General features: G+C 41.2%; 1 protein-coding gene across 7 annotated transcripts in view; it reads right to left on the bottom strand.

Moving 5' to 3' along the window:
* Positions 1 to 21,882, bottom strand: part of ENPP2 (ectonucleotide pyrophosphatase/phosphodiesterase 2) — a 442,632-nt gene that overhangs the window by 213,670 nt on the left and 207,080 nt on the right. For all 7 annotated transcript variants that reach the window (XM_078686841.1, XM_078686846.1, XM_078686840.1 and 4 more), the window contains exons 9-10: positions 15,439 to 15,494; positions 3,823 to 3,888 (exon numbers count right to left, since the gene is read on the bottom strand). In XM_078686841.1, the coding sequence (XP_078542967.1) occupies positions 3,823 to 3,888; positions 15,439 to 15,494 (122 nt within the window). The remainder of the gene's footprint in view (positions 1 to 3,822; positions 3,889 to 15,438; positions 15,495 to 21,882) is intronic.

The raw sequence follows: 21,882 nt of genomic DNA, 5'->3' as shown, positions 1-21,882 counted from the left end.
TACGAACAATACTGTGATTCTATAACACTGGACCCAGATCATGAGAACAACACTCATGCTAAATAAATGTAGTCGTCATGCAATCTCGACACTGGGTGAAGCTAACAAGAGCAACGGTCCGGTCCTTCTTAGACCACAGAAACATTGTATATGGAAGCACCACAATGACACTGGCTACTACTAGAGATGGCAACTCAGCTCATGGTAACATTCATGTTTAAAGAATACAAGGGTTTGGGTCTAACATATCTTCAGTAGCTTGCGCTTCATTATATGAAACAAATAACCTGAAACCTATCACCTCCAGATCAATCAGCCAATTGAAAATACAACGGAAATCAAAATGAAGACAAACCATTAAAGTGCTCGAAGTACAACTCTGGTAAATCCTGAACCCTGATCTCACAGTACTGCCCACTGTGGGTGTCAATTAGAATGAAAACATATCCTTTTTCAAGGAAGTGTTCTAAACAGATCCATTGCACCACACCACCACCTTCCTTCAGCTGAAAGTCTGGGCTCCTGTGTTTCTTTCCCCTAGAGGTCAACAACTCCAACCCCTGTTTGGAGGATTCCAACCATTTATGAACATACATCTGAGCCGCTAACTGACTTTATCATTGCAAAGTGTCCATAAGAAAAAGCACGCACAGGTTTAACAAATTCTCAAAAATTAAATACCACTTTAAAGTACAGAGTATTCCTGTTTTGATTGCAGAGTTTGTTGGTGCTTCAGTAAAACCACAATTCTAGGCATTCGAGTTTTCCAGAGTGGTTGCGATGTCAGAGCCTTCAAAACTAATATTCACTTAAGTTAGCTGGGTGGTTGAATAGAGGTGTCTCATAAGGATGTTGGTCGTGGCATGTCTAATATTGAGGAACTAGATGTACTTCTGATTTAATCATGATTTAACTAAAATATACTGATCATGCACAACTTCTTCGAGTGAGTTTAGGAGTAGGTTTCAGAACATGAAGTTGCATAGTTTTAACACCATCATATTCTGTGTGTTGTACGCAGTTAAGAAAGGTTCTCCTAATGTTCTGCCAACAAGCACCCAGGGGCTGAGGTAGATGTTAAAGGATAGGGGACACAACATACAACTGACGTGTACCAGAGGATAAGTGGATAGGGTACTCTTAGACAGGATGGTAAGCAATTCTCTGTGATTGAAAGGAAATAAAGAGTTCGGTCATTTACATGCAAACGTTAAGACGCACATATAAGATCCGTTTTCATTGACCATCAGTGTCAAATCTGCACCAGTGTGTACTCCTCTGTAAACCTGTTTTCCACTGTTCGACATACATCTGAGAGGCAAGATTAACAGCAATCTTCTAGACTTGTCAGACAATGCATTCCTAAGTACAACTGGTGCAAATATTTAGAAAACTATGTACAGTTGTCTGGGCAGCAGCCCAGTGACAGGAGGTGGATCAGTGAGGCAAGAAGGTTTTAAAGCAATTTACAACTTGAATCTATGAGTGCTGGTAACTCTGGGGATATGTTCAGTGGAGCATACTAGCGAGGTCCATCTCCAACAATAAACCAATAGGTGTATAAGTCATCGGTCAGAACCTTCTTCATTCTCAAAGGAGTGGATGGAAAAAAAACAGGTTAGCCAAGCAGGTAAATCGAGAATACACCTCATTAGGGACAGTTCCAGCTCTTGCTACTTAGGCTAAAGTACTGAATACTATAATCAGCCAAAGGGGTAAGATTCAGCAAGATGAATCAAAAATGTTTAATTGAAGGGTTACATCATGAGGAGGTGAAATTAGGAATTCCCCATGTGGGGCAAACTGGATAAATATAGTGGGACATGTTCAAGGGAAAGGAATTTTGCAACAGCCATGGGCGACACTCATGATCAGGTTAAAATTATGCTATTTCTAAACCATAGAGATAACTGTAAAAGTGCTGAATGTTGTACAAGACGGGCTGAGGAAAGCCTGATACAAGTAGTGCTTGAACAACGGAAGCCTAGGTTCCTTTAGGGTTTTAAAGCTCACAAAAGATTTTTTTTTTTAATTCCACAGATGTCGGTATAAAGCTACAATATTTCTATTAAGCCTGTAAATTTTAACAGTAACTAGATTTATCACTGACACACCCACACTCATCCAAACATGTGGCTTGATGACAACAAGGATATTGTGCAAATATGTTTTAGATACCCACCCCTCTTCATGCAGGCCTGTCTCCCTAAAGCCATCTGCTATACCAAGCCAGAATGTACATACCTCAGGCCTTGTGTTTAACAGGGACCATTCCATAACTCCACATGTTCAGTTAACTGCTAAGAATGTATTCCTCTACCTAGTACAGCTTATCAAAATCAACTTGCTCACTGACTGGAGCACCAATTAGCTCCGTCTTCCGTAAAAGAATGCTTCAGACTCCAAAAAAGTACAGAACTATGCTGCTTACATCATTTTGGTATGAATCACTGTGGACATCATGTGCCCAATAAAGAGAGAAAACAGTTAAAGACACTGTGCATCACTCACACTTCATGGTCGCATCCCAGACTCTCCATCCAAGGGCTTTGAGCCGTGAAGGCGTCTAAGAGAAGCATCCTGATATCAGCTGTTACCCGTCTTTGGAACTCTCTTATCCCTGTTCTCTGAACTCATCTCTTCTTAAGTGAAGTTCAAGAAGGATCTTAAAATTCATATTTTCCAACAATACTCAATTGTTCCAACTGATTGTGGTCCCTTTCTTCTCTGCGTTTGCTTTTTGTTTCTATTCTACCATGCTCCACAGTAATTTTTGTTATAAACTATACACTCTTCTTGCTTCTTCTTCATCCTCCTTCCTGAATATACTCTTTCTGCTTACTTTTTCTTCTCCTATTATATCCCACTCACTTGAATCTATTGATAATTTTATCTATATTGGGTCTTCTTTCTCTTAAAGACTCGTCTTCAACAATACTTCATATTGCATAGTCTTTCTAAAATTTTCTATTTAATGTAGTCATTTGGTGCATCCATTTAGACTGCATCCTTGTATATATATTCTCTAGTTCGATCATACACACTCGTAACTATATTCTATGGCAAAACTCTCTCTCAGGTCATGTTAACACTTTTTAAATTTACAAACAAATACATTTTAAAAAGTACACACACACACACACACAGGCGCGCATAAACACACAGCTTAAGTTAAATACTACTTAGACTAAACAATAAGTGATGTCAATGGACGGCTCGGAAAAGCATGAGATAACAGACAAGAACCAAATGTCTCAAGGCCCGTAGCATTGATTCAACCTCCCTGAAAGCAACAGCATGACTTGAATCCACTGGTGCATATAACGAATGGATCACGAAGGCCCGAGCTTTGGTGCATGCATCTGCAGAAAGTAGAGGGGTGGGCACCCAGGCTGAGTGTTTGGTATTCTGCCCACTGGCTGGGATCCAGCAGTAGGAGAAGGGTACCTTCCCCCGCCTCTACTGATGACACCTCCAGCGACAACAGAGTAATACATTGGCCTGAATGTTAGTGCAGGGCTGTTAGTGCTACACAGTAGCGCACAGGGTTCTTTCACATAAACAGGCAACACAGCTCTGATGGCATTAGTCATTTTCGAGAATGTTTCCCTGCGGGGTAATGGAGAGTTGTTTTAACCTTCCCAAAGGAACATTCAAGTGAACGGCTGCCAGGTACACATCGGATGAAGAACAGTCAGGACATTGTATCAAAAGGAGGCTGAGCTCATCAGGCATATTAACATCCGCAGGACTTTCCATTCATTCTCCAGCCATTTTTCCTCATAATTTAATGCATGCATGCATACAGGAAAAAAAAGTTACCTTTCATTTTCTGGCAAGTGCAGCCACTTCAGCATCGCAAGAACTCGTCGCTCTTGAGGGATGACCCTGAAGTACAAGGAAGAGCATCGAACATGAATGAATAGGTCATTTTCACATGCTACGAAGCTGTACTCTAAGCTACAAAGGCTATCCTTGTTGCATACGAATGAAACCTTTTCCGTTCCGAAATATACAGCTAGGGCAGGTCACCTGGCGCTCCGAAGAGCTTCAGAGTTTGAGCCTTCAGTGACTTTTGCAAATTAAAAGCGTTTCGCAGTTATGAAGCAAAAAAATAGTCTTACAGTGCCTCTTGATGTAAAGTCAGAGCTACAATATTGTATGCATTCATCATATATTGAGGCCCCAGCTCATTCTACTATGACACCATTTCCTGTTCATTTGTACACATTTATGGTCCCGAGTTCTCCTTGTAAAAGTGTCTGCATCCTTCTCCATCATCAGATGTTAGCCAAACAGCATTTGTCACCTCCAGGGGTGGTTTCATGCTTTAAAAATGTCCCTAATATTTTCCCAAGCCATCAAATTGGCCAATAATGCCTGTAAACCTATCCCAAATGTCTCTAGCCAAAACAAAACCAATTATTCCTGACAGCGTCTGAGGATTTTCTCCAATATAACTACAATGCACTAGTGTTTACTTTCCAAGAAACCACAGGCGAATCCTTCTTCCCACCTCCAGCCAAATGGCATTGACTAAGACCCTGAATGTCCCCACTCCCATGTAAGTGGAGCAAGGAGGTTGATCTAATTAATCTGGTTTTCTTGTTCCTCTAAGTCAAACCCACAAGCAAGACAAGGACTGTAAGGCCCATGCTATGCAGGGGGTCTCCTAATCTGGAACCATAAAAAAGGGGTATACTGTTCTGCTTTGACTATGGCAGCTTCTCAGTGGAGTATGTATGCATTCCCTGGGAGCATGCACTCATTTGAGCAAGTGCCTTCACCCGCCCAGAAGATGTCATGCTTCATCATTGGGCTTGCTCCTTGTTGGGCTGGTGGTGCAATGCCCTATCGGCCCCACAAGAAGCTCTTAGTCTGAGATCTCTTAATCGCCAGTGGGTGACTGGGGGTGTGAATGTAGGAGTGTCCTAAAATGGACTTATAGGCCTAATAGAGTCCAGTGTCTACGTCAAGGTTAAAAACAAAGTAAGATATTCTTGGACATAATGTCTTAAGTGTCAAGGTATCTTATATGCAGTGCTTAATTTGAGCCAGTGCTTTCCGGTGCTCAGCACCTGCACTTAATAGCCAGCACCGGTACTAGGAACAGCTGCTCATTCAAATATGAGCAGGAAAACAGTTATTTATTAATTCAATACATGTTTAAAACAACAAAACCAGCCACCCAAAAATGTTTTAAAGTTTATGGGCCCTGAACAGTCTAAATTCTCACACTTGTAGCAGTGTGATGGTCATTAGTTGTGTAAGTTCTGTTATTGGCAGTACTGGCAAGGGAAATGTGTGGTGCAAACTGCAGTGACCTCATCACGAAGGCCCCAGCACTTATTGTTTACAAATTAAGCACTGCTTATGTGGTATGAGAATAAGTAGGTGTTTCAGGATCTCAGTTCATGGTTGACATGTTTCATGCCTTTATAGTGTCAGGAGAATGATCACATGGCATTTCACCAGGACAGAAATATACCTTATCTTCTAAAGGAGAGTGGGACCTATGAGTGTGTCTGGGTTTCCTCACCCAAATGCATAGCGTGATGATCCACCTCTAGATAAATTTATCTATAGGCACTCATGTCATTGCGGTGACCGGATGCGAGTACGGGAGTAGGTGAATCGACCATTTGTCTCCGCAGCACAAAATCTTGATTGATGAGAGACACGTCCTTGGTCTCTGAGGGGACCTTACCATAGTATTGCAGGGTCACTGATTTCAGACGAAGCACACATGAAATGACATGAGTGCCTATAGATACATTTATCTAGAGGTAGATCTTAGCACTATCCATGTGGGTGAGGAAACCCAGACACTCTCTTAGGTCCTGCTCCCCTTTAGAAGATTAGGTATATTTTGGTCCTCAAGAAATGCCACGTGATCATTCTCCTGATATTATAAAAGCGTAAACCATGTTGACCATGAACTGAGATCCAGAAACACCAACTAGCTCTCATACCACATAAGACACCTTGACACAAGATATTAGGGCCATTATGGCGAAGAATCTATCACTTTGTTTTTACCCTCGACGTAGACTCGGAACCCTATTAAACAGCTAGCCCCATCAGGTCTAGAAGTCGATTTTAGCACACATTTTTTTCTCAATCTTCTCACTCACGGACTGGAGACTCACACCCCCAGTTACCCATTTGCGATTAAAAGATCTGACAAAGAGACTCTCGTGGGCCACAGACCATTACAGCGCGAGCTCAGCAAGGATGAAGGATGCACCTTCGGGGTGGGTGAAGGCACTTGCACAAATGAATGCATGCTCCCAGTGATTACATACAGACTCCACTGAGAGGCTGACAATCATAGCGGAACAATAACCCCTTGTTTGATTGCACGCAGAGATACCAACAGTAGCTGCTCAACTTTCTGAGCTAGCGTAGAAGTTTAAAGCAGCACTAAGTAATGCCAATCCACAGCTTAACATAGCTTTTCCTTTTATAATACGGAGAGCAAATGCTGAAAGGTATTTAAAAGGAGAAGTACTCTGGTGACTTTGGATTGCAGATGCCTGGGTTTTTCTTCTACACTTTGACAACTGTGTGACCCGTGGCACAAATTTATCTCCGTGTGATTTATTTCCTTTTTCTACAAAACTGCCTGCACATTGACACAGACTCATATTGCATCGCAAATTATTTAGAAATGTTCTTCTTCATTAATGGATCTCTGAAATGCTGCGAGAATGTGTTTAAAAGTGAAATTACTGAAAGTGACCATCTGTCCAAGACCCCTGGACACAGTGTGCGTTACATGCAGACATGGCTCCCCTTGAAACACAAATAAACAGCTACAACGTGGAAGCAGGCCAGGGCAATGAATACATATTGAGGCAGGGAGGGCAGCCTGAACAGAGGGAGGCTTTTAGTCTTAGGGAATACAAGTAGCCTGAATAAGACCAAGAAAGTGGGAAGAAGCAGAAGATCCAGAATGCTATGCACAGAAGCATCATTTAAGGGGGGGTAGCAATTGCTACCCGTATGACGCTGCTTGCCGCATCTGAGACCTGATATGCAAACTCGATTACTTTATCATGCAAATTATTGTTTTCAAAAAGGAAGCACACCTATTGTTTGATAGTTTCAATGGGTGGGTACTTGTGACCCTTACCAATCACTGTTTATTAATACGACACAACCTCTTCTTTTAAATATGCATTACAGAAAAAGTACAATGGCTTCAATTTGCTTCCATGCAACCTTCATTATTAATATCAGCCAATCCCATGCACCAACCCATTTCCTTTCAACCAACTGGAGCCTAGCGACAGAGCCACAAGTGAAACATGGAGAGCTAAAGAGGAGGCAAGGGAAGGATAAAGGGGAACACAGTAGGCTGGAAAGAGATAAGGCATGTTGAGTCGTGGGGTCAATAGATGAGAACACTAGAGGGACAAATAGGGAGATACGAGTAGCCAAGGAGAAGAAACTGTGCTGCTCATAGTCAGACGTAATGCCTCCAGGAAACATTAGGCCATGTGGAAGAAACATTGGCCGGTAGACAAACTGGGGAGTTAAGGAGACCATAGTCAGTATTAAATTGATTGCATCATGGGGCTCACCCAAAAAGGCCTATTTGTACTTCCTGTTGTATGGCACCATTAAAGGTATTGGTTTCAGTGTATTTGAAATTTTAAGCTTTGATTTATTAATTACTTGAATCATTTGCTACGGTGTGAATGATGTTTTAATACTCTTCCATGATGTTACATCTTGCAGGACCAATAGTGTTATGATGTCACTGCTTGCAAAGCCATCGGGGGCAAACATCATATGATGTTTAAGCTGAAAGAAGTTCAGGACATCACAGACACAACCCAGAATTAGTTCACAAACAAATTGACTTTTGAGGGACTAATGTCTATTGATTTGTGTCTACAATAATATCTAAATTATTATTGAACTATGTCTATTCTTTAACACATATAATATTATATCAATTATTCCAGACACTTCTATCACTTTAGCTGTAGAACAATTTTTTTATTCATTTTAGGAAGCAAATTCAATTATTATAACAAATAAACATAACCAACACAAAACACACTGCCCTCATATCATCTTATGTCTAGGCGGCCTAGAAAAAATATTCTTCTGTGTTAGGTCTGTCTTAAAGGTGGTCCACTAACTAGTAAATTAAATGATTCAGCTGCCTCGTGTCCATATGTTGCACATGTAATGTGATTAGGCTGGTGATCTTTGTATCAAAATTTATTTTCCTTTGGTGTGGACTCCCTTTTTAGAAGTAGTCAATGTATTTCAGCCAGTCAACTTCTGGGCTCCTAAGGACTATTTAAGGAATGTGACTCCTTTGACTGTATCGTTTTTCAAAATAACTAAGGGTGGTCGCAAGGAGTCGCCCTCAGGGTGAAATATCACCACTCTCAACTGATACCTGTGGCTCTCTAGTTATGTGTTTTGTCCTCGAAGCATACATGAACATCTCTCGTCACGCCCATGGCTTACGGTGTTTCTATCAGGTTCACAATCATGTTGCTCTCATTTCTAGAAAATTGTGTGAATATAAGAACTTGTAAACATCTGTTTAAGCCAATCATAGTGTGGTCAAATAATTAGAACTCAAATAAATCTGGAATAGCAAATACAGTGTGAAAAGAATGATTGAGCAAGATAATATTTAGTGGCTGCGCTGTCGACCTGATACAACAAAGATTATGAATGTTGTCTCCACTAAGTATTTATGTCCAGCGCACTACACGAGCAATTCTTTCCCCACTGCTAAGGAAAACACATTGGGATGGTCGAACTATATGCCTACCTCTGTCATATTTCTTAATAGCATTCTCAAGCTGCAAGATTTTGTAGGATCAGACAACATTGTACATGATAGATAATTATTTGATCGGGTTTCAGAAGCCACTAGCAGACTGTACAAAGTAGTTAGAAATCTTGGTGTGTGAATTAAGAAATCTATCCTTTGACCAACAAATCTCAATTGTTGCTACAAACACCATTTTTTGGGCTGCTGAAAAGGGTCCTTCTACTTCTCGAGTTGCTAAATTACACAAAACTGATTAGACTGGATTACTGCAACATTAGCCATGCAGAAGACACAAATAAAAGATCAGGAAATTACAGCAACTTCAAAATCAGACATCAACCTTCAGCAACTGAGTGCATTGTACCTTTCTCAAAGCCATTCACTGGCACTTGGTACACCAGAGAGTACATTTCTAACATCGTTGTACCATTTTGAAAGCTGGGAGGATCATGGTCCTAAATACCAAGACACTTTTCCCAAAGTATGCACTAAGTTGATCCCTGGGATCCAACAATAGAAACCTGATCACAGAGATCAAATTCTATTACTGTAGCATTGAGGATTATCCCGGTAATAGCAGCACTGTGCTGGGATGGACAACTCCTACATCTAAGGTCTCAATTAAAGTGGTCTGCCTTCAGGAAAACTGAAAACAAGCCTTTTCAAAGTGTTCTTAACAACCACATCACCACTGGGACTAGACACTATTAAAAAAGGGATAGGGACCCACTTAGTTCAAGTTAATCCCTGTGATTCCTGGATCTCAATACGACATAAGATCCTTGTGGCGTTGCAGAAATGGCTTCATGAAATAGAAGGATGGGCCAGGTCATGTTTGTAAAAGCAAACATCTAAATTACTGTTGATAGTAAGTGGTAAAGTTCACAAATTGGCCTGCTACATACCAAATATATAAATAAAGGCTGGGCTGTCATAAACATTCTCAAACTTGAAGCTTTCTAAAAATTAAATGCGGTTGCTCAGGTCCATAGTGAACAAAACGTACTCCCAAATTTCAACCACCTTCATCCTATCCACATAAGTCAATCAATTTGATGATACAAACAATTGTATTGTGATCTTTAGTACAGAGGCAATACCATGTTTTGTTATATTTCATATCAGTACTCTCATATAGGTCCAGGGAACATCGTACACTTTCCCTACATCATCTCCCCATCATTTCAAATGAACGAGCCTTATAAGGACAAAAATCCAAATAAGGACAGATTGCCTTGAATGAACATAGCGCCTTATAAGGACTGTAGCCTTTTATGGACTAAACCGTTTACCTAGTTCCATGCAGAGGGTGTTTTTTTCCCCCAATCGATATTGCTAAGACATCATCATTAGCACATATGAATAATTTAGGAGTACACTCTCCAGGAAGTACACTTCACCTCTCCCATCGACGCACAAAGTTTAATCCCCAACGTCATCCTCATACTGAACAATGGGGAACATACGCACATAAACTGTGCAAATACAGCACCTCTTGCTATCAGTAGGCAGGAGGGAACCCGAGACTTCAAGGCCGACGCACTGACCAGAGACGCTGCGGCTCCGGCATGCCATCTCTCCAGCTGACAGAAGTCTGACGATCCCTTGCGGGGTGTCCAGCTCAAGTCCAGGATGAAGTCCCACACACTCACTATTCAGGTATGCGGGTTTGACTAAAGCCTAGTGGATTCTTGGCTCCTAGACTTAGGCTCTTAGGCTTAGACTCTTTCACACCTACTCACATGCTAGGTACACTTAGGTACATCTAGACAGGCATCTTAGGAGTACGCACTTTGTTTTATAAATGCATTTCATATTTATGTATGTGTTCATGACTATTGCAAAATGGTAGAACAATACTATTTATTTTTATTCTCTGTACTGCTGGTTCTATATCTCTGCTACTGTGTTACAGGTGTAGCAGCGCGATTATTTTGCATGAGAAGAACAACGATACAATAAACTCTTATTGTAAACACGCTCAACTGTTTATTCTGTGTATCTCTCTGAGAGCAAAACAAGCAAGCACGAGTGACTGGGTGAAAAGTAGTATATTGTTTCCACGAGTCTGAGGTTATTATGTTCTGAGGTTTCCAAAAAACGACTACCTCTGATAACAGGAGATGCTAGTGGCACTGCGAGCTGGCTACTGCGAAAACATAGGCTGACATATTCGGTGGGGGTGTACAGAGTTAGTCTGCCACCAAGTTCACAATATATGTTATCTGTAAACAGAGAAGGTCCTGCATGACAAGGTACTATCGGAACGATACTACAGTTTAAGTAAAAATATTTTTCTGATTATAAATGTAATATACATTGGAATAAATGATCTTTGTCACAAGCCTGAGCATCAAAATGGGAAAAATAAAAAAATGAAAAAGTGGGGTGGAGGCAAGGTAAATAGGTGCTTCTGGCAACAGATGCACGAACACTATAATGTCCAAGTGATCTTAACTATACATTTATTAAGTATAGAAATCAGTAAAAGCTCCCACAATGCAATGGAACTGATAGGACAGTCTTCTGGATTAAACAAGGGGAAAAGGCAGAAGCAACCACTGTTCATGAGGAATCCGCCTGTCAGTCAGGGTGATTTAAACCTACCAAATCCAATGTTGCACTGAACAATAAATATCCAGCACTAAGCTAGATGATGGGACAGAATCTTTTTGCTATTGGAGATAGAGAAATGGAATGGATGTTATAATTGTGTTATAAACTAGAATGCTAGCTGCAAGCTGAGAGACTGCCGTAGATACCAATTCATTTATCTTCATTCTTTACATGGCAAAATGTAGCCAACATGGGAGCACTTTAGTATTAAATCTGTTTTTTATTGGCAGAATACAAAGCAAGGCAAACAGGACCAAGTCGCCTACAACCCAGCGGGCCGGCTAGTATAGGTCTGGTCATGATCGCATGACAAAGATAAAGGTACTACCCCACTAAATTTAACACAGCAGGTCGCCTACAACCCAACAGGGCCGACCGTGTTAAAAAGGAGGAAGGACAGCAGACCGCTCGCACTGTGAGTGGGTAATCGTGCAATCCAGCGAGCCAAGAAGTCAGGGGCGATAAGCCAACTGCTTGCGATTGGTAGACACTGAATGGTATTCCGCTTATGAACACAGAACAAAAGAAGGGGAAAACAAAAGGAAATGGGCAGAATCCTAGCACTCCCCCTCTCCCCAGTGAGCAAGAACAAAGAAAGGATATGCAACAGCCTATGTGCCCTGTATATCGTGCGACTCCACTATGCCATGGAGATATGGAAGTCCGGTGACAAGCGGCCTCACTGGGCGGTAGCTGTTCCTCAGGGATTAATTTCAAGATGCAGAGATAGTGAGGGCCGGACAGTTCTCGGAATTCAGTAGAGAGCAATGTATTGAATGGGGCCCAGATCTTGGCGTAGTCTTTTCTTTTCCCCACGGCTGCCACTTAGAGTTTCTCCATCACCAAGAGACTCCAGAGTTGATGCAGTCACTGTGCGTGATCCGGGACCTTGTCAGATTTCCACCATGACAATATTACCCGGTGTGCAGCATTTAACGCAAGCGCCATCTGTCTCCCTCTAGTAGATCTCAGGGGAAAGGTTAGTGCATTGGGTAAGCCTAATAGAGTGTATGCTGGGAGCCTGGGAATGGAGGTATTGAAAGCCTTATCAATATCATCCACGATCCTCTCCCAGTAGCAATTAAGGTTTTGGCAGTGCCATAGCAATTGGATTAGTGTTCCGGGGCTTCTGCAACCCCGCCAGCAATTATCACAGCGGGATTGCCACTTAGCTAATCGATCGGGGGTGTAGTACCAATATGAAGTAATCTTAAAAGTTGTTTCGGCATCGCCCGTGTGGTGAGACCTATAGAAAACATCCTCCCACTCTTTGTCAGACAATGTGAGCTCCAATTCCACCTCCCAACATTTCTGCCCCGCTGTGCGGGCTTTCTGGATGGTCCTTGTGAGAAAGGAGTATATTTCAGAGATGAGACTTTGGTCGTCTTTTTTGCTAATTAGTTACTTCTCAAACTACCTCATCGGTCGGAGAGCTAGGGAGCGCGTCTAAGCCCCAGAGATCCCGTGCGTCATTTGGGAGTGCAGGAAGAGATCGGTGGTGGGGAGATTATAGTCTAATTGCAGTTCCTTAAAGGGGATAAGACCTTGAAGATCAAACAGGTGCCCCCCCGTCTAACCAGCGCGCTGCAAGCTTATTGTCCATCCCAGGTGGGAAGGCAGGGTTTGAGAAGAGCGGGGTCAGGGGTGAGTGGAATGTGGTTAAGTTGGCCCTCTAAGAAACCCTGTCCAATGTGAGCATCGTGTGGCGCGTGACCGGCGAGGAATAGAGTCCTCAGGCGCGTGGCGATCTCACCAGCCAGGTGTCCTGCCAGATATGGTGGACTGCCATTGTCTGGTTCATGAAGACCCAGTATTTCTCTGTCATGGGACGATTCCATTCTACCAGATATCATAAGAGTGAAGATTGGAAGTAGCGAGTAATGTTAGGAAAGGCAAGCCCCCCCCCCCTCCTTCTTGGGTCACTAAAGCAGAGTTTTCTGCAGTCGAGGCGAAATCGAACCCCAGACGAAACGCTCGATCGCCGTCTGAATTTGGCACAATGCATGTGGCGGGGGCTCTAGCGGTAATGTTTGGAACAGGTACAGGGCCTGTGGCAGTACATTCATTTTAACGGCGACAATCTCCCAAACCAAGTCAGGGGTAGGCGCCGCCAGCTGGTCAGGTCTGCGCGAATCAGAGATATATGGGTAGAGTAGTTCACCTCTGCTGTTTTAGCAAGGCTTCTGTGGAGGACCAATCCAAGTTATGTAATACCATCCGCCACCCAATCAAAGGCGAAGCGAGTCCAAAGGGCGTCAACCGTTGGCCGGCCTGCCGTAAGGTTAAGTACCTGCGACTTTTGCATGTTCATTTTAAAGCGGTAAATCTGGTTGTAGGTCTTCCACAATAGCCGGTAAGGAGGTTAAGGGGTGTGTTACTGAGAAAATGACGACATCTGCACAGGGCGGGATTCTGGAACACACATTTTTAAGCAAGCTAATTTAAAATACATGGTTAAACAATGTATTGTAAACAGGTAACACTTAAGCGTCATAGAAATGCGCAACAAAACAGGAATCTCAGGGTTACACTGGGCGTGACTAGTACTTGCTACATCACTATCTTGGTGTACAGTGGCTATCACAAACATACATAGATTAAATAAGAGTAAGAGGGTGAAAAAAGTAGAATAAGTGACCACTGGTAGGCAGGGCAAAGAAAATACAAGTTAAAGTGTTATGGTTTGCAATCCTATCGCTGATGCAGCAAATACATGTCCAATGCTGCAGTTCTTCAAAATGGAATTCCATTGCTGCCAGGGAGGGAGGGAGGAAAAGGCATGTGCTCCTCTATACTAAACGTGGGAAACCTCAATCGCACATAGTCATGAAAAATATCCGACGTTTTTAAAGAAAGGAATACAAATCATGTTCAAAGTTAAGTAGAAGGAGCACTTTTGTGATCTTTGATTTGAGAATCAAAGAACATTAATACACGTCTGACCAGGTCAAATTAAATAACAGAAGGGATGAATCTGCAAACAGCGTGAAGCCACTGGTTTACATATACCCAGGTCACAAAAGAAAAACTGCATAAAATGAGAGGCGTACCAGAGATGTACAAGTTATATGGAAGAGACAACAGCTATTCTATTGGTGGTGTGGACTCTATTAGGTCTGCTGCTGAATTATGCTTTGGGCACAGGATTATTTTTTGTTAAAGTTTTTCCTCCAACCATTCATTCACCAGAAAACAAATCGGTACAACCAACAATATTGTCTTGACTCTATTAAACAAAATCCATGTATTCAGGCCTTCTAAAATACTCATACATACAACTGTAAGTTGTTTACAGTCCACACTTCTAGCTGGAATGATGTCCTAAAACTCAATCACCCGGCCATAAGGAGCATTGGCTGACTTTTGCTTCACCCACATGTACTAAAAAGCCTTGAAATACCACAGTTAAAGCAACAAAAGTTGGCCGTGCATCTTTTCACATGAACTAACATCTACTGCACAATTACTGAACACACTTTAACTATGAAGGCCGCTGTTACACTGCATGTGGTTGGGAGATGCGTGGGATGGTATGGTGAGTAGTCAGGAGTCAGTGACACGCATTTTCATATGACGTTTTAGATAAAATCACTATATTCTACAAATACATAAGCAGACAGGCAAACAAAAGGGTAAAATATTCAACTTAGATTGTAAAAGTGTGATTGTCATAGGATGGAAATCTATGCTCAGGGGAAGCTTGATTTTAAGTCCATAATTCTACAGACAATCCTTCTAGTTCTTGCTCTTTTCAGAAGCGAGTGTACTCTGAAACCTAGCTCCTTTTTGTACATTTTGGTGCTTTGATGTAGCTTCACAGGTCGGAAATGAAAACAAGACACACTGTATTTCCAACAACTAACTTCTACGGTTATGATAGGCACAGAATTGATCAAACTCTCATACTACCAGGTAAGACAGTTCAAAATGATGTCTCGGGCAAGAGTCTTTTACTATCACGATCATAAAGAGAACATCCAACCTACAGTAAATATCAGCACAAAATACTGACTTACACCGGCCAGAAGAATGTTCCCGCCTTCACCCCTTGCTTGGTAGCTGTAACCCAAATCTAAACAGGAAAAAACAAAATGTTTGTAGATTGAAGAGAGTGCTTAGAGGAAGGCAAAAGTAAAACATTGCAATGCCAAGAGCATTCAATACACGTCATAAGTTCCACCTCCCCTTTTTTATTTCAGCCAACCGACTTCCTAAACAAGCTCTACCTAGTCTGTCTTTGGGAAGGATCATGTTATGAACAGACACTTAGTACTAGCCTGGTTTCCATTCCTTGCCATCATAAAACAAGCACAGGCAAAGCCAATAGGTCACGCCTATACATGAGTCATTGGCTTTGTCAAAGTGTTTCAGCCATGTTGTACAACAGCATAGCTGCTTTTCAGCATGGCTAAAAGTTAGTGGCATAGAGGAGTTTCACGTGAAGTAGTATGGAATGTCGTAGAGTGGAGTGTCTGTAGAGTGGAGTGTCGTAAAGTGGAGTGTTATGAAGTGTCATTGGGTGGAGTGTCGTGGTGTGGCATAGAGTGGTGTAGCGTAGTGGCAGAGTGGCAGAGTGGTGTAAAGGGGAGTGGCGTAGAGTGGAAGGGCGTAGAGTGGAATGGAGTAAAGTGGAGGGAGAAGAGTACAGTGGGGTTTTTGTTATTGTGGGTTACTTGCTTTCATCTTTTGTGAATACCATGGAGCGCGAGGTTTTTCTCGGTTTCATTTTTACTTATTCAGTACGCAAGGGAGTCCTAACAGCCAACTCAGTGCAAACATTCAGTGGCATAGATATAATTTTCTAAACAAACATTTTTAACACCTTTTGCTTTTACTCCTTATGGAGCATTAAGCATGCTCCATTTATTCGATGCTTTTATTATACAAAATGCGTTTTTAGCAAAAAAAGTTTCCCGTGGTTTCACATTTATTTTTCGTGGTTAGCTGTTTTATATTTGATAGGTTAAAGCAGCAGAAAAACACAGCGTAAAACAGAAATTGGACTCCCAGCAGGGTTGAGACAACCTTTCATCATTCTCATGTTGACAATTACTTAAAATGAAAACTATCACTCATAAAATAAAGAAAATGGAAAAGAAAACATAAGCAACAACAAGCAAACAAGCAAATGCAATTAAGCAGATATTTTATTCCTGATAGACCCTTGAAATTAGCGAAGCATATTAAAAACATGATCTTTGGTTTTATCATTTATAGATAGCGTTGTGTTTAGAATATCACAAGGAAGCAGTACCTGTAATAAACGGAACTGAGCATGCAAGATGGAAGCGTACAAACAACTAAGAAATCACATGAAACAGCAGCAAACCATGGGAATAGCTAGCTTTTTTTGCAGCAGGTGCACTGACACAATGAACTATTGTACTCAACGGAATCCTATGGAAGCATGAAATAAATTGCTAGATTTTCCCTTGTGCTGCCGAGTGGCAGTCAGATTTTCTTGGTAGCTTGTGTGTTCTACTCTGGCCACCAGCTGCAGAGCATTACTTAGAATAATACATTATCTGCTGTTGAAAGTTTAGATTTACAGCAGGAATACCTCTTCTCCAAGGAGAGGGAGAAAGGGGTGATATTATAGGTAACAAATAAATACATGTTATACGGCGGTAAATGTTAATTTTGAAAATATTGTCTGGCAACAATAGTAAAAGCTTCCCAAGCAAAGCTTGAGGATGCTTTTGCCAACACCATGTCTAAGAAATATCTAAGGCAACAACTAGACAACTGTGGCACCGCTGAACTGATCCTGCTAGGTGTTAGTGCAGCACTCAACACATTGAATCACAACTCTCTACTCCAAAGGTTAATAAACAAAGGGGTGCAGGATACAGCTCTGGCCTGGCTGAGTTCCTTTCTTCGAGACCATAACCTCCAAGTTCACACCCATCAGCATTGCTCAAAACCACTTCTTCAACCGTCTGGGGTCCCTCAGGGCTCCACTCTTCGGGCTACTCCCTTTAACTTGTTCATAAGGCCACTTGCAGACATTGTAGAAAAGTGTGGTCTCAACCTCTTATTATGCCAACAATACTCAGATAGTGTTCTTCTTCACAGGAGAATCATATCGCAGAGGCATTGAATAGTTGCCTCATACCAGTCAGCTCCTGGGTGAACACTAACTCTTTGAAGTTAAACAGAGAAAAGACGGAGGTCTTACTGCTGGGCAACCTCCCCCACCTGTGGGCCCACATCTATGGCTTGAGGTATTGGGTACCATACCCACACCTGTTCCAGTAGTCCAGAATCTAGGATACTGGCTGGATGAAATTCTTTCCACAAGTCACCAAATCACTATAGTGGCTGCTACCTGTTTCGGGAACTTAAGATGGCTCAAAAAACATACTAGGATGTCTCCTGCCCTAGGCCTAGCGAACAGTCATCCAGACCTTGGTCATTTCAATGCTTGACTACAGAAACAGTATCTTCTTAGGTGGCTCCAGATGGTGCAGAATGCAGCAGCAAGACTTCTTTATCCCCCCCAAGCTCCATTCCTCTGCCAGCCAGCTCCTTAAACTGCAATGGCTCCCATTTGAGGGTCACGTTCTATTCAAGCTGCTGTGTTATGTGCACAAATGTCTTTCAAACTCCTTCCCTTCTATCTAAGATCCTTGGTGTTGCCTTACACACCCAGCTGATCATTGTGTCAAGTAATCTGGATCTTGCTGTAGTTCCTAGAGTCAGGAGATCCAGGCAAGGAGACCGAGTGTTAGAAATGGGGTTTCTGGTTGGCTAGGGTGTGAGCCTAAGCCAGGCAGAACCCACCACTCTAGTCAGGGCAAGTAAGTTACACACCAAAGATAGCCTGAACTCACCCTCTGTAGCTTGGCACAGAGCTGCTAGGCTTATTATCAGACTATGTGTAAAGCATTTGTGCAGGCACACAATGAATACACCACAAAACAGACTCCACACAGGATTATATAAAAAATATAGTATATTGTACATAACAGACCAAACGGCATAAATCATAAATATTGCGCAAACTATGCAAACCCTGAGATAGTATTCGCTATCCTGTCAATGCAAGAATTAGCATGACATACATCATAACCTCAGTGAATACATAGGGTGTAAAATGCAGCAGATTATGAAATATAAACACATGAATCATCCCATGAGTGCAAGTACCATAAATTGGATTAGAGGAAAAGTGCATGAATCACACTGTATCACCATAACTAGTGCGATAATTGTAGACTAAAGGGAAGGCTCTTATATGTAGACAACATGTATTCGTCTCTCAAGATTAGAAATGCTGAGTCCACATGCCACTGGAGTCAAGCTACGCTAGTAAATTGGGTTCGTAAGGAGCACTCCGTTTTAATTGTAGTTTGTACAATAATCTATTGGTGCCGCGATCATGAAGGGTTGTCAGTCCTTGGATCAATGATAGTTTATGATGGGTGTGAGTGCCCACCTGATCGCGCACTGTTCACCTGGTGCTCCGCACCTTGTTAGTTTAATATATTTATCAACTCTTTAAATGAATTCGTTAATGTTTTTAACACATTAGCTTTTAATCATGATTTATGAATCAAATCATTTCATTTTGTTATTCACAATATTCATTACAACATGCATTTATGTGCTTTGTTTCACAAAATAGCTTTTTTGCTCCAATACATTTCAACATTACACATATTTGGTCACTTTTTCTTGTGAAGCCCAATGCATTTCGGCAACATGTATTGCCTTCATCAGGGGCAGTTCTGCAAAAATAAAAATGAAAGCATCATGTAAGTGTTTTTGTATTGTGTTGTACATGGGGGTTCTAGTACGTCTAATTATCAAAGTGCCTACCTTTTGACGCCTGTTATGTGGCAGTGTGTCTTTGCGAATGTCCGCCCTGTGCACAAGTGTTCTGCTTAAATAAAAATGAGAGATCTAATGTAACTGACTGTCGAATCGTGCATGGAACTAATTATCGGGTCCTAATCTAGTTACGTACCTCGTGTTCTGCGTGACGATTATCTGAAACAACAAATATACATGTACTTGATTGTATATGTCTTTCGCAACTACAACAACTAAAGTGTTCAAAATTATTCGGGACATACCTTAGCTTCACTATGATTCTTGCTCTAAAAAATCGGAGAAAAAAATATATACCACGTGGTTAGTATCACGTCTTTAGGTCTTTAAGTTAACCTGTATGGGTTTAGACTCTGCCCGTACCTGCTGTTTCTATGTTCTCTCCTACGACCAAAAATCCGCAGCCCTGTGCTCGCTTCCGTGTCCCCTCCGTTTCGAATTCGAATGATACAAAAACTCCGCAACCTCACGGAGTTCGCGTAGTTGTGGAAATAGATGACAGACTCGCTTGTAACTGAATCACTGTGAGTGAAATTTCCTAAGCGCCATCTTGGTGTGGTAAAAATCGGTTGATCATTGTTACTATTTATTGTAGATCCTACTGATGAGGTTACTATTTTACATTCATTGTCTTGGAATGTAAGTGAACCTTATCGAAAACCTATATACGTTAATATTCCTCTTACTGTTCTGAACGAATACACTTAATGTCGATCGTGTCCAAATGAGCGTGGAAACTTATCACGTATAGTTAGTGATATAATATCTGAATTGATATTTTCTGCGATGCCTATTTAGCATTCAGTATGGGAAATAAACTTATTGTGTATATGTAAATGAATGTGTGAATATTTTCATGCAAGAGATGTATAATATAACCTCATAAGTATCCAATGTACTTGGTCAGGACATATACAACTTTTTTGCAACGAAAAATCAATTACATTTCAGTTTGAATTGAAAATATTTGCAGATTAATTAACATTGTTCATGCTGAAATCCGATATTCATTATGTTAAACATTTGTTACTATAAGCATCAAGGTAATGGTTATATTTCAGAGTGATAGAATTATCATATATATCGTTCACGGTTGGGTTATTATTGCATAAACTGATTTCAATGTTAACCTTAGTACTATTGATCTTTCCATAGATAGCAAGCTAAATCATATTTATCATTTAGACCTGTAGGTGCCATTGTATTGAGATATTTAATCCAAAACAATTCTCGCTGCATCAATTTTCGATGGTTATCAATTCCCAGTCTGGTTTGTACCTGTTCAATGACTAAAAATCTTAGTTGAGAAATGCTGTGTCTTTCTTGTTTCCAATGTTGCACCAATGGTGATGTCAAATTCTCATTGCGGATTCGGCTTTTATGTTCCGTTATTCGTATTTTTACTTTACGTTCGGTTTTACCGATATACATTTTGCCACAGGGGCATTTAATTCCGTACACAACATTCTGCGTATTGCAGTCACTAGTGTGTTTCAGTTGTATCAGTTTCCCTGTGCTCGGGTGGGGACATGTATTTCCTGTTATAACGTTATTGCAATTTGTGCAGTTAAGACATCGGATTGTTCCTTTATTTGTAGATGATAATACTGGTACTGGTCTGTATTTCAGTCTCTCTCTGAGGTTTGACCCTCTGGTATATGCGTGTAAGGGCAGTTCTTTAAATAGTCCGTTGAAATCTCGTTCGGTGGACAGTAGTTCCCATCTTTTGTTAATAATACCTTTGATTTTCGGTGATTGAGTAGTATACTTGGTCACAAATACCATTCTGTCTTGCTTAATTTTTTCTTCTTTGGGCTTTAGTAATGTTGTTCTATCCATTTGCAACACCTTCTCCAATTGCTCTTGTAGTGTCTCTGGTGGATATCCTCTGTCCTTGTATTTCTGTGCTTGTTTTACTAGTGTGTTTTGACACACCTGTGTGTTGGAACATATACGTTTAATCCGTATGAATTGTGACAAAGGGAGATTCCTTATTAAACTCCTCGGATGAAAACTCGTGTACTTGAGAGCATTGTTTCGATCAATGGGTGTTGTGTATAGTTCTGTCTCAAAGCCACTGTCTGATTTGGTTATTCTGACATCTAGAAAGTCAATCTCTTGTTTACTGATCTTGTACGTGAATTTGATTCTGGCATCTACTTGATTCAATGTACTAATTACAGTTTCCAATGTCTCTTGGGTATCATCCCAAATTAAAAAGATGTCGTCGATGAAACGACAATACATTTTCACATGTGGCCATTCACTCATGCTCATTAGATTTTGTGCTTCAAATTGAGCCATGAATGTATTGGCGTAGGCAGGAGCCCCTGCAAAGCCCATTGACGTTCCATTGAGTTGTGCATAATACTTGTCTTTCCAAGTGAAATAGCTGTTATGAAGGCAGAACTTGAGTAGCTGTAACAGAAAAAAAAATGTGTTAGTTGATAAATCTTCCATTTTGAGCAATGCCCATTCCACTGATTCAAGTCCTGCTTGGTGAGGTATCGACGTATAAAGCGCAACCACATCTATGGTACACATTATCCAATGATTTTGGAAACCCTCTTGTATCCACGCTAGTTGGTTCAGAAAATCAGTAGTATCTCTGATGTAGGACCCCCACT

This window comes from Lissotriton helveticus, chromosome 4_1 (genome assembly GCF_964261635.1).
Source record: "Lissotriton helveticus chromosome 4_1, aLisHel1.1, whole genome shotgun sequence".
Classification (NCBI taxonomy): Eukaryota; Metazoa; Chordata; class Amphibia; order Caudata; family Salamandridae; genus Lissotriton; species Lissotriton helveticus.
The sequence above is the reverse complement of the archived record's forward strand: the minus strand, read 5'-3'. Positions and strand labels throughout refer to the sequence as shown.